The sequence below is a fragment of the Gopherus flavomarginatus genome, chromosome 1 (assembly GCF_025201925.1).
Source record: "Gopherus flavomarginatus isolate rGopFla2 chromosome 1, rGopFla2.mat.asm, whole genome shotgun sequence".
Taxonomy (NCBI): Eukaryota; Metazoa; Chordata; order Testudines; family Testudinidae; genus Gopherus; species Gopherus flavomarginatus.
In genome coordinates, this window is record NC_066617.1 from 71679112 (window position 1) to 71693362 (window position 14251).

The 14251-nt window shown below is 37.1% G+C and overlaps 1 protein-coding gene across 7 annotated transcripts in view; it reads left to right on the top strand.

Moving 5' to 3' along the window:
* TBC1D15 (TBC1 domain family member 15) overlaps positions 1 to 13446 on the top strand; it is an 85687-nt gene extending 72241 nt beyond the window's left edge. For all 7 annotated transcript variants that reach the window (XM_050935151.1, XM_050935180.1, XM_050935170.1 and 4 more), the window contains 5 exons: positions 1640 to 1739; positions 2198 to 2295; positions 10413 to 10529; positions 11180 to 11266; positions 12072 to 13446. In XM_050935151.1, the coding sequence (XP_050791108.1) occupies positions 1640 to 1739; positions 2198 to 2295; positions 10413 to 10529; positions 11180 to 11266; positions 12072 to 12290 (621 nt within the window). In that variant the 3' untranslated portion in view covers positions 12291 to 13446. The remainder of the gene's footprint in view (positions 1 to 1639; positions 1740 to 2197; positions 2296 to 10412; positions 10530 to 11179; positions 11267 to 12071) is intronic.
* Positions 13447 to 14251: the final 805 nt, after the last annotated feature.

Consider the following 14251-nt stretch of genomic DNA (forward strand, 5'->3'; position numbering starts at 1 on the left):
AAGTGACTACTTGTCATATCTATCTACAAAAGTGGGCCAGATTTCAGATGTGGTGCCATTCTAGAGGAATTACCCAACATCGACTACTCTGCCACTAGTCTTAGACTATTTACTGAGTCTTAAGAAATCAGAAGTCTCTATTAGTTCACTAAAGGTATACTTGGCAGCAGTAGTAGCTTTTCAATGGGTCTTGAACTGCATCAAACTCTGTTATCAGGCTCACAATTTAGTACCTCCATCTACAATCCATACACACTCTACAAGATCGGTTTCCTCTTCAGTCACCTTCTTCAACCATGTCCCTATCCTGGAAATCTGCAGAGCAGCTACATGAGCATCTACACACACCTTTGCAAAACATTATGCCGTCATGGGGGACTCTGATGTCGATGCTAGATTCAGCCCTGTAGTATTATCATTTATAGCAAACTCGACTCCGAAGTCCTAGCTTCCCATTTGGGATACTGGTTGGGAGTCACTTACAGTGGGGCACCGCTAGGAACAATACTTGAAGAGGAAGTTACTCACCTTGTGCTGTAACAATGATTCTTAGAGACGTGTGTCCCTATGGGTGCTCTATGACCCACTCTCCTCCCCTCTACTTTGGAGTTCTCATTATTGACTCATGGTAGAAAAGAAACTGAGGAAGGTTCGCCTGCGCAATGCTGGTTAGCCTCATGGCAGAGCACAAGGAGGGGCACAGCCCATGTGTGGGCCGAACAGATGCTGCTACCAAAGTTCAATGATCAGCAGTGCAGGGATGAAAACCACCTAGTGTGGAACACCCATCTCGAAGAACCATCATTACTGCACAAGGTGAGTAAATTCCTCTTCTGTCCTGCTGGACTGGGCACAACAGTGATGGAGTTGAGGGTCTGGTCCATAAAGAATGACTGTTATTACATATATGATATACTGCAAAAATGAATTTTGTACATGCCTGAGCTCTTGTAGGGTAATAAAATTATTATTAATTTTAAACAAGTGCTCATTTCCAAGAACAACTTTGTATATGGGATGTTGTGAAACACAAATACAATAGTTTAGAATAAAATACCCTCAGTTGTCCTCTGATAACATTTTAATAATTTTCTCTACTCTGTCTATTCCTGCCTACAACTCTTTAGCTCCAATTTGGAGGCAGATGAATTTATTCACACCAAATCTTGTATCCAAGATAGCTCAGTGGTTTGAGCATTGGCCTGCTAAACCCAGCGTTGTGAGCTCAATCCTTGAGGGGGCCACTTAGAGATAGGGGCAAAAATCTGTTTGGGGATTGGGGGGTGGATTAGATGACTTCTTGAGGTCCCTTCCAACCCTGATATTCTATGATTCTAAGTTGCAGTGTAAGTATGACTGTGGAAGATTAAGTACAAATATCCCTGAGCCAGAGAGACAAAGTTCACTGTTTATTGCTTTAAGCTTCCAGTTGAAGGCAAAAATATACCAGACCTTGGCTCCGTCCTTTTAAACGCTTAGTATGTGAAACAGTTAAAGGGTCAGACCTTCTGTTACCAGGACAATGAATTTAACTTGCATGTAAACTAATCATAGTTTTGTGGTTTATAACAGTATTTGACCTAGTGAACTATTTACCAGTATCAATACCTGACAGAGTGCTAAATTATTTCCCATCAAGCACGAGAACTTTGAGGAACAAATGCAGGGTATGAAGACACAGCTAATTCAACTGAGTACTTTGCTTCGCTTTCTAGACAGTGGATTTTGCAGTTACTTAGGTATGTGTAATAACTCAAACAACTTCTTATTTCTAGAGAGAGATGTGCATAGACATTCTAAAGGGCCCTTAAACACTTTTCCAACATGAATCTGTTACATTATTAATGCAGGACTGCCACATTCTAATAATTTGGCTTTAGTACAATGCCTTTGAAAGAAAAGAAACTTACTGTTTTATTTCTCTGAGCCCTAGAGTGCAGAGTCCTTAATGTATCACTAGGGATGCTGTTGTCCTAAAGGAACAATAAATATTCAAATTAAAAACATTTAATAGGTTTTTTAATTGGTTTTCATGGATAGCAAAATATAACAGAGCTACATCGTTGATATTTAAGCAGAACTTCCCACTGACTTTATTGGAGACTTAGTTTTACAAATTGATGGCAGGATAACAGCCCTATAAGATGCATATTTTCTTTGTTTGATGTTCATAAGAAATGTGACATTCTTTTTGTAGAATCTCAAGACTCGGGATACCTTTATTTTTGCTTCCGATGGCTTCTGATCCGATTTAAAAGAGAATTTAGCTTTCAAGATATTCTTCGATTATGGGAGGTAAGAACATAGTTAGATATTTATGGAAGATGATTCAAAGCAAAATCAAAGGCAGAGTAGTGAAACAATGGGATAAATCTGACATGATGGGGACAAACTAGTGTACAGATTTTGTAGATAAATTATGCCTCTCTGACCTATAAGAAGACTTTTAAAGTTACACTGTAATACTGGAGTGATATGATGATTATAATTTACTTGGCTTTTCAAGTCGTGTTTGATAAACTCCATCAGAAAAGACTCTTAAGGAAAATAACCACAGATGCTCTGGTAATGCTCAGGTCAAGGTTGAAAAACTGGTTAGGTTATAGGAAACAGCCAAAATAAATGGCTGCTTCTCAGAAGGGTGAAAAGTCTATTGGGGCATTCCCAGGATTGGTACTGGGGTTAAATGTGTTCCATATTTTTATAAATGACATATCTGATGAAGTGAATAGTGAGACAAGAAACTTGCTTTCAACACAAAGCTAACTAAGTTAATCCAAGTGGAGTGGGGTTTAAAATACTGTTGGGGGATCTAATCAGTCTGGGTAATTGGGCTGCACAATGCTAGAAATATGTAGATTAATATAAGACAATGCTTACTGGAAAAATGGAAATACTGATGGACTCTGAGCTAGTAGGATACTGTTGTGGGCTGAGGTGGTCTAGGAATGATCCTGATGATGCCAATTAAACAAATTAAAATCTTGATTATAATTTTTAAAAGTGAGAAATACAAAATGAAATACAACACCACATTAAATGTTAGCATGATCTTAGCCCAAATATATAATCAACTTACTTCAAAAAGTGTATAGTAGATAATAGAAAAGGTTCAGACAGTATAAATAAAATGGTTCAATTAATGGCACAAAGCAGAAGGGTGGGCAGTAGAAAGATATTACATAAAACTGAATAATTGGCCTGGAACAGAAAACAAATGGGGACAGCCGGATTGAGGTATATACAGTTATTATTACAATGAAAACTGATTTGACACTTTATATTCACTTTATCCCACAAATGAAAAAGGAGTCTTTCAAAGAAATGGAAGGGCAGTAAATTTAAAACTGCAAAGTGGAAATCATTTTTGGCCAATGTAAAGTCAGCCTATGGAGTTTTCTGCCTTAAGAGGTTATTGAGCCAAATAGTTCATCAGAATTTCAAATGATAACTTTATAAATAACATTTACTAATGAACCACAATTCACAAATACAAAATAATTTAGCCAGTTATTCCATGGCATAAGGTGATCACAAAAGAGGAGTTTGGAAGTAGCTTTTTCCAACCTCTTTCCTTTTCCTTTCCCAGTATTGTAACACTGTACGCTGGCTATTTTGTTTTTTTGAGGTTCCTCATCCCACCATTTTTGAAGCATCCGCTGAGGCAGGTTTCCAGATAGTGGCCCAACAGGCTGTTCCGATGTAGCAGTTTTACACTGTGTCTCATATTTCATGGTTTTTTTAATATATCCTCAATAACATCTTCATTAAGTTGTGTGCTGTGAGCACAGTACACGGCTGCTATCGTTTTCTTCAATGTGTTGTACCATGTACAAAGAGGCTGTAAGATCAGACTCTCAAAATTTAATCTGGAGAAATCTAGTTCAGGATAATACCATTTTGAGCACTGTTGATTCCAAATGAACTATATAAACGTACAGATATTTCTAAAAAATCTATAGAGGAATATGAAACTTGGTATTACCAATTATTGGTTTGACATTTTATGTCAGTTTTGTATAACATCTCTATATCATATCTAAATATTAAGTGTATATGTGTGTGTATATGAACACACGCACGCGCACACACTTTAACTTTCTGTAGTGATTGTTTTTTGCTATTCTAAACCCTTTCAACTAATGAATAAAGACATCTAAGATATTGGTGGAATCCTACTAAAATAATGTGTTGGGTCCCTCCAGTGCATCTTAAAAAATGTGGTACAAACATTATTTTTCAGTTTCGTTACCAGGAAAAGTGGAGCTAAAAATCACATGCTTAGTTTGCTTTTTAAAATGTTCAAAAACCCATTTAACATCTAATCAAGTTGTGACATTTATGCCAACATTTCCTCCATCTGAAGATTAATGCCTTTCTTTTAGAAAGTTAGAGCCTGATTCACCACTACATCACTCCAGTGTTATATCCAGGCCATTCTACTGATACAAAAATAGAGTGCTGTCAAATGTACAATGTAAACAGGAAAAATACTCAATTTCTTAAGTCAGACTTTTTTCAGATACAGTAAAAGTAGGGGTTACTTGTCTACAGTAAATGCAATATTTTCAGACAGAAGTGTGATTTAGCAGAGTTGGACCATTCCACTGTTACATCACGGGTATTTGCAATATGAACTGAACATATGTAAGGGCTTTATTCACCACTGTGTTTAAACCCATTTTATGCTGGTGCAACTCAAATGACATAAAACTTGAATGACAGTGGTGAACTGGGACTTTTGTGCTAGTACTTATTACAAATATTCATACCTAGTGAGGTAGCAGTGGACGTAAGTAATCCCTAAGATGACTGTATCTGAAAAATCAGAAGGTGGGGGGAAGCCTTGTTCTCTATTTTTTTGAGATTGTTCATTTTGATAGCACTTGTATATGCTCAGTTTAATTTTTGTTAGTTAGTTTCACTTCCTTTCACATCCGCTAGTATGTAATTTTACTGTCATGCACTCCCTTGGAGGAGCTCATGTGTACATCCTTCTCCATGCTTTGTGAAAGACTTGTTATCAGAAACAACAACAGGAAGTCTGGAATGGAGGCAGCAGCTAGCAGCTGTGTACATGGATAGGATAGGGATAAGCCTCAGCACATTCATTTGCCCTCTTAGCTTTATTCTGTTCCCAATAAAATTTCTGGATGTAACAATACTTCCATGGTAGTTGGATCAGGCCCTATAAGATTTCAACATGGAGCAGAAAAACTGTTATAAAAACTTCTTCTTTAAAATATATTTTTAAAATTCAATATATCTGGTTTAAAGGGGTTTCTATTAGAAAAATCACATTTTTAAAAGAAATGTAAACTTAAAAAAAACTATTCAAGTTGACAGTAGATCTTTAACCAAAGCTGTATTTTGATAGACACCAGCCTACAGTAAAGACGATGGAATCCTATCGTTTGTGTGTGGTGTACAATTTTAAATTCCTGGAGGTGATATTTTCTGCTCTGTATTCCTTTTAACATGCTGCTAGATCTCTGTTAATAGTAATTATACCTGTTATATTAGTGATTAATTATATATAATGATTAAGACCCTACCTGAATCATGGGATGATCTTCAATTAATTGTGGCTGAATTGCGGACAAGACATGGAAAATCATGGCAAAGTAATAATGGACCTTTATTAATAGCCGTAATTTGGAAAAGCCACAGTAGATGTATTTGTTTAAGAAAAATTTGCTTGAACGATATAAACACTCAACTATTATGTTATGCCTTCTGATTTTTTTTGATAACCAGACAATTTGGTGCAACTACAGGGCCATGATCAGGGCAGGGCATGTGGGGCAGCCATCCAGGCTGCAAAGCTGAGGGCAGAGAGGAGCACGTGAGGGGAAGGCGGTGTGTGTAGAAAAATGATAAAAAACCATTAGGGGATAGAGCCCTGCAACGGGCATGATATTGCCACCTTTGCTTCTGTGCCGCTGCTGTTGGCACCACTGCCTTCAGAGCTGGGCATCTGGCCAGTGGCCGCCACTCTCCGGCTGCCCAGCTGTCATAGGTCTCACCCCCCCTCTGAACTTTAGGGTACAGATGTGGGGACCTGCATGGACACTTCTAAGCTTAATTAGCAGCTTAGATCTGGTCTCGCTGCCACCATCCAGAATTTCTGAGTACCTGGATCACTCCCTTTCCCCCCAAAATCTTCCCCTCCTTGGGTAGCCTTGAGAGACTCCTCCACCAGTTCTCTGATGAGTCCAGATCCAATTCCCTTGGATCTCCAAAAACAAGGAAGAATTACTCCTTCCTCCTCCCTTTTCCCCCTCACCAGTCCCTGGTGAGTCCAGATCCAATTCCCTTGGATCTCCAAAAACAAGGAAGAATTACTCCTCCTCCTCCCTTTTTCCCCCTCACTAGTCCCTGGTGAGTCCAGATCCAATTTCCTTGAACCTAAAAAACAGGGAAAAAATCAATTAGGTTCTTAAAAAGAAGGCTTTTAATTAAAGAAAAGAGAGGTAAAAGAATAAACCCTCTGGGAGAGAGCCTACCAGCGTATCTCTCGGACAATAGATTGAAAACACAGGATGTTCCCCTGGGCAGAAATCTTAATACACACACACACACGCAAGAATACCCAATTTGATAATTCCTCCCTAATTGCACCAAGACAAGTTACAGAAGAAAATAAACATAAACCTATTTATTCCTTTCTAAAACTTACTACTCTGATAAGAGGCTGGTTCCTTGATCTTTTCCACTCCAGCTGAAACTGACTAAACAAAGGAAACTTCCCTTTGAAACATCTTGTTCCCCCATTGGTTCCTCTGGTCAGATGTCAGATAGGCTAGGTGAACTTCTTAACCCTTTACAGGTAAAAGAGGCATTAACCCTTAACTATCTGTTTATGACACCTGCTCTGAAGTAGTGCCAGTGCTGCCAGCAGCAGCACAGAAGGTAAGAATGGCAATACCATGCCCACTGCAGGGCTCTGCCCCTACCCCTTTTTAGCCATTTTTCCACACCATTTCCTGACCACCACCACCTCCAGCTATGCACCCTGGCCGGCTGCCCCACTTGCCCCGCCCTGGTTAGGGCCCTACCCAAAACTCTCCAAGATTATTTAATGTACTAGTAGAGGAAAAAAGTGTGTGTTCCAAACCTCAAAATGTACGTAAAATTGTAGACTGTGCGAAGTGTGCTTATTTAAAGCAAAATTACAGTGAAAGCTTAATACTTCAGAATCCACAATTTCCACAATATTGCGAATGAATTAGGACCTTAATAATAATACTATGGAAATTTGAGTATACTGAAGATGGGTGGACAATGATTTGATTGCTAGCAACATCCTTGTGTGGCAGTCAATGTGTGTTTATTTTATAGTGTGAGAACAGCAGAATTAAAAGAAAATTAGCAAAGAAGTGGACTCTGCATGCAATTCACTTTGATACAGTTTGTAACATTTATCAATCCTTTTTCATTTTCTTTTTAAAGAATGAATTGAGGTTAATTACAAAATGGAGTATCAGATATTTGAAACAGATTCTTAATCTGTCATGGCTTAGTGAATGAAACTTTCAAGGTTAATTGCATTGTAATTAAACATTTTTAATTGATTTGGTTTGGATGTCACTCAGATTTATACAGTTCTAGTAAAGGGCTGTGTGCATTGCAGTGACAGTTGTGCAAGAATAAAATAGACTATTCTTTTAGCTTCAATAGCAGTGACCCTGAATCTTAAATAGATTAGAAACTATAATTGTGCTAGCTAAGATAGAAATTACTTATAATATCAAACCCGTGATATCAAAGGCACAAACAGAGCATCAAGCGGTTTCAAGAAGGAATTGCTTATGCCTTTTCCCTGCTACCAGTCTTCTCTTCCCACCAAAATATAGTATTGTTTAACTGGCCTAGTAAATGTCTGCTTTCGCTTTAGGACTTTATTGATGTCTGGATGTAACAGCATAAAACTAATGATCCATTATAACAGTTCCCGTGTTCCTGTATAGAGGTGAATATCCTTCATAAAGCTTGCTACAGCATATAAGTGAGATCTATAGGGTAGTAAAATTAAATGCAACAGGTGTTTACAGCAATTTGAAAGGTCTGCTGTAACTCTGAATTAGCTATGAGTTTAAGGCTGACAGGCTCTCCTTACTTTAAATGCTTCAAGATCACCTTATAACCGTGAAGTAAACCTATTTTTCATGCTCCTGTAATAACTAAATACAGTAGGTTGAGTGAAAGAGTTCTTACTTGAACTAGTCAAAGTATACTGTGCAAAAATATTTTAACCTGCAATAGAATCGTGTGGAAGGGCATTTAACACCCAAGTGCTACTTCTTTCCATTCTTATTGTGTAATTTTAATAATTAAGCAACTTCTTCAGAGTAAGCTGGAAGAGAGCGTACACATCTTTCTAAAACTTTTGGAATGGGATAGGGCTAACAAGTTGTCTTTTCAAATTGACTCATGTATATATGTATAGTGACATTTTTTGTAGAAAAGTCTGTTAGGTTACACCTGAGTACATAATTTCACTGTTTACCAGTATAATGTTGGAATGTTCTCATATTGCATTTGCATATAAAATGGAAATATTGTGTAAAAAATATTGTAAACAAAAAGAAGTATTAAAAAAAAAAACCTGTATACACCATCCTTTATAATTAGCATTTGTTTGATACAGGTTAAATTTTATCAGTTTAAGATGTATAGAAAATTCTGATAAAAATGTGAAAGTAGTTTGATTTATGTTTTGAGAGTAGTATATTTTACCTTAGAAATGCTGGGTGCAGGACATTAGTTCGTGAATCAATAGCTTCATGTGCTGTAGGAAGAAAGAATAAATGGTAAATAGTGGTGTGCCCCAGGGATCCGTACTGGGACAGTGCTGTTCAACATACTCATAAATGATCTGGAAAAAGGGGTAAACAGTGAGGTTGCAAAATTTGCAGATACAAAATTACTCAAGATAGTTAAGCCCAAAGCAGACTGTAAAGAGTTACAGAGGGATCTCACAAAACTGGGTGACTGGCAACAAAATGGCAGATGAAATTCAGTGTTGATAAATGCAAATTAATGCACAATGGAAAACATAATCCCAATTATCCATACAAAGTGAGGGATTTTAATTACTATATATACTCGTTCATAAGCCGAATTTTTTTTTAGTAAAAAAGGGAAGCACCAGAGAAGGGGGTCGGCTTATGAATGGATATAGAGAGGGAGTGATGGGGGACAGCCCATCCCCCCAACAGAGGGAGCAAAGAGAGGCAGCACAGCTAGCAGAGCCAGAAGGGAAGAGGTGAGGCCAGAGTCTCTCTGCTTCTGGCCATGCTGCTTTCCCCACAGCCTCCAAAGCAACTGCAGCTCCGGGGATGACAGGCTGCTCGGCCCCGCCTCCCCGAGCAGGGTGTGGCCACGCCGCTTGGCCTGTCGGAGCACGATGGCTCAGCCTGCTGGAACATGCTGTGGCCATACCGCCTGGTCTGGCCCGCCGGAGCAGGCGGTAGCCACGCTGCCCAGCCTGCCGGAACAGCTGCAGCCAGGCCAGACACATCCTACCCTGGTCCTTCCCAGATAAGGTGGGAAGGGATAGGATGGGGAGAGTGTGGGGGTCCTGGGCTAAGGGTAGGGTCATGTGGGGATGGTCACGGGTTACTCCCTTGACTCTCCGCTTCCCCTTCCCTCAAACAATGGTTATAATCTACTCTTTTAGTCGCCACTCCTAATGTAAAAATGAAGCCATCATAATTGTAAGTGTACTGTGTTCAAAGAGCCAAATCTTGGTCCCACTGAACTCAGTAAGGGGTTTTTCTGTTGATTTCTTTGATCAGTATTTGACCTGAAGCAGCAAGCCATTATTTGGCATGTGTGCTCTTTGACTTGCAGGCTTGTTGTTATGGAGTGGTGGGGTGAGGATGGAGGGACGGTTTGGCTTATAAGAAGCTTTTGTAAAGATTTGAAAGCACAGTAAGCGTTTCTGCCAATTTGCTGGATTCTCCAGGCTTTATACCAAGACCTGTCAAGCCATGGAAAACAATTAGAATTCATAAATGTTTTGTATACAATTACCTGTCCTCTTGTTTGAGTAAGAGATTTTTTTCCTGAACTAGGACAGCCAGCAGGCATCAGTAGTACCATGAAAGCATATTGGGCTTGATAGTATCCATCATAGACATCTTCAGCGGACCAACTGATCTTGAACTGAGCATGTAACTACTTAGATTTATTTATCACTAAGTGTTTTTCAGCCAGTGATAGGAATATTTAATTGGTTTAAAAAAGGAGCTTGTTTTTTAATTAAACCATTAGGCTCAGAAGGCATACTGAAGCTATATTATTATTAAATGTGAAAAGTTGTTATACTTCAATGTCTGTCTTGCTCTTCAGAAGAAAGGCATGAATTCTCATTTCCAATTTCAAAAGCCGTTTTAATATTTTAACAGGTAATGTGGACAGAGTTGCCTTGCCAGAATTTTCATCTTCTCATCTGTTGTGCTATCCTGGAATCTGAAAAGCAGCAAATAATGGATAAGCATTATGGTTTTAATGAAATACTAAAGGTATCTGCTGAGGTTCTTAATTTTAGGTGTAAATTAACCCTTTGAATGGATTCTTTGCTGGTTCTACACTGAAAAAGGATGTAGATGTACAGTGTGTCGCCTGAGTGGTTATAGTTACTTCATTCCAGAACTCTTTAAGGGGCAAGGCAACCCAATGAATATAATTATGGGTCAGAAATTTTTCACCTATATTAAGAGGTTAAACCTCTAATGTTGGGTTAATAAGTGTCAATAATATTTTCACTTTAGTAGATAGAATATTAGTACTTGTTCTTTTTAAACCGCCTAGGAAGTTGCATAAATCTAAATCATTGTTACTTCATCTTCTATAAATTTATTTATTTATTACCTCTTCAGCTCTGTGAATTAGGATTGTCTGATGTGATATGCTATTGTATATTACGTTAGAATAAGGAACACTGATATGGACTCATTTTAAGAATCCTATAAAATGCTGACCAATTGCTATGAAATATTGAGCACATTCAGCTCCCGTTTATCAATCCATGTACAATGTTTTGAGCATTTTGCAGGTTTGACCCCTTAATCTCCAATGTAGCACTTACAATAGAGAAGAATATTATTTTAATGCAACAGCATATCTTTTCTAGTCTATTTGCCATTCTTATTTTTTGTGAATATATTTTTAGCATATCAATGAACTGTCTATGAAAATTGATGTGGAAGATATACTCTGTAAAGCGGAAGCAATTTCTATCCAGATGATGAATTGCAAGGTAAAGTTATTTTAAAGTATATTGATGAGTATTCGAGACAGTAAAAGAATATAGTTGTCCACATTCATATACACATATAGTTTTGAAATAATCCCTTTTGAAATAGTTCAGATTTTGGATGTGATGGGAATCTGCTGTCAGCCTTTGATTAGATATGTATAAAAGCTTCATGCACCTATCTAGGCAAGAGTTGTACGTTCGGTATCAAAAGTGTATTACTTGTGAGAAAAAAGCTGGAGTTTTGCCCTTGGATAGGTTGTTTTTACTTTGTTTAGGTGAGATTAGCTGGTATATAGGTGAATTGTCATTCGATGTGTGGGGAGCGATGAGAGGGGAGTCTGAGTTACCCTGCTGCCTACTGGACTAAAAGCACATACACTTAGTTTTGGTGTGTGCTGAAAAGTTGTGTATTGATAGATTGGTGGAAAAAGTTTTAGGCAGTGTTATGAAATTTATAATGGTTGATTGGATTTGACTTATACTTTGGGTTCAGAGCAAATATGAATAGCAATGTTAATCAGATAATAATTACATGAATATAATTTAGACTGTGGGATAAAGGTTTCCCTATCAGCTGTAAAGATCTTTTCAGGGAGCAAAGATACAGCTGGCAATTTTCTTGAAAATAATCAACCCTTATGCAAAATTAATATTTAAACATATTTTCACTACAGATTAGACTTCATCTGTATAAGTGCTTTCAAGAAGTCATTAAGAGTAATATGCTTGCTAATGTGTTTCAATTAACTCTTCAATTTAATTTAATAGAATAAAAAATAAAATGATAAATGTTTCCTCCTCATAGGAATTGCCTCAAGCAGTTTGTGAGGTCCTGGGGATGGAGACCAGTGCTGTTACAACACCAGATTCGGACACTGGAGAAGATGAAAATGTTACTGTGATGAGGCGTTCTTCATCAACATATCAGAATATCTCAATGCCTGTAACTGCTGCCAATGGAACAAGAGATAACGCACAACACACGGCTGTGACACATAGTGCCCAAAGATTGACACCTACATAATTACACTTGGTTAAATTCTTGAAGAGACACTTTACTGCAGCTCTTTTTTTTCAAGCACTTGAGAGGTGGATGTTTAAAATTTGGTGTTTGATTAAGCTTTAAGGTTTTGGAAAGAAATTCTGTACTGTAATGCTCTTGCATTAAAGCTTTACAACATGACCTGACCTAATTATTTTTGTAGTTACTTCTACCAAAATAGCCTTTTGTTTTCAATAACATTCCTTACTATTTTTGTAGCGAAGTGCATTTCTTTTTTGGTAATGAACTGGAAATGGCTAATAGTTACAAGCTGGGTGATTTGGAAATGATGCATCTACTGAGTTTTGACTTATTATTCTGAGCTTTGGTGATTCTTTGGTTTGATCAGATTCAAAATGGGTGAACTGAAGCTCCTGTACAGCATTTCCATGCTGAAAAGATGGTGATTTCCAGAAGAGGAACATTTTGTGAATGAACAGAGGTTTTTCCTTCTCAAATGTTTACAAAAATATTTGTTGCTGTTTGAATGTACATTTGAAATGGACGTTTTGACTTATGCAGTTTAATGTCCAGATACTGAATTTTGTGTAACCCAGGAATGGATAAACAATATATTTTTTACATTTAACATCTCTTCACTTACACATATATATACTATCTACATAAGCAATTATTTGTGAATACTAAAGGAATAGGCATATTTTCAATATTTGAATAAACTTGACTGTTCATTAGTCAGTTTGACCAAATTAATACACAACAATTTCAACCTGGCTCTTTTTGAAAACTATTTTCTAAATAATTACTATTTCTTGTGGGTCTGATCAGTCCTACACCTGGTGTAATTTTACAATTAATTTCTTGCGAAGTTTATCTTTACCAATAATGTTTATTAAATTTGCTAGTAGTATATTAACTGATCAGTAAACTCCTACTTACACTGTTTCTATGTCAGACTATTTGGGGCATTTAAAAGCAGGTACAAAACTCTTAGAAAATCTTAATCACAATGATCTTAATAAAACATTCTTTTGTATATGAAAAAGGCAGTGTGAGTTTATACCATGCCATGCTGTATGATTTTCTGAAGTCTTGTGGTATTTAACATAACTGATTCAATATATTCATTGTTATTTTGCAACTATTGTACATATTATAAAATAAACCTCAAAACCAATTTAGTGTTTTTTAATTAAATCATATTTAGAGAAAAAACTTAATTGTCTGGTTGTTGATATGAGAAAACAAGTAGAAGATGGAAACTGCTATTACCTATGTCCCAAGTCACTTAAATTTTGTTTTGAGTGGGTAATGACGGGCAAGAGAGAAATCAGATTTCTTCAGAGTAGAACATATTGTTCATCTCAAAGCCATTGTTGATAGTGAGTAGACAAAGGAAGTATTTCCCCCTCCTACTTTGGAGCAACTTACTATTATAAATGATGCTGGTACTGTCCAAAGCAAAATTAAATTGACACAAAAAGGCTTCAGTAGATAAAGCAAATCATTGCAATGACTTGAGACCTATTTAAACTTCTCATACCTGTTGTGAGCAAACATGGCAAAGGGTTAGCTGAATCAGTACGGATTTTGTTTTTAATATCAGTGTGTTATCTCTCATCAGTTAATAACTAAAAAACTCATTCAGCAAAAGTCAAGAATTCAGAACTCAGCATCTCCACAGCCTTTAATTTCCTGTTTTACAGGAAATTGCTTGGAAGCATCATGATACCTTTGTTCCCTTTTGAGCATTGGCCTTTTGAGTAATTCTTTTTATGTAACAGAAAATCTAATGCTTTATTTGTTCTAGTATATTACATGAGTTAAAAGTATCAAATTACTTAACTGAGTTCTGCTTTAGAATGTTCTAGAGCAAAATACTGAGAACCTTGCACAATATATTTCTATAATATTTGTATGAATAACCCTGTGAAAGTAATGTTATATAGGGAATATGGCTAAACCACACACAAGCTGTCAAG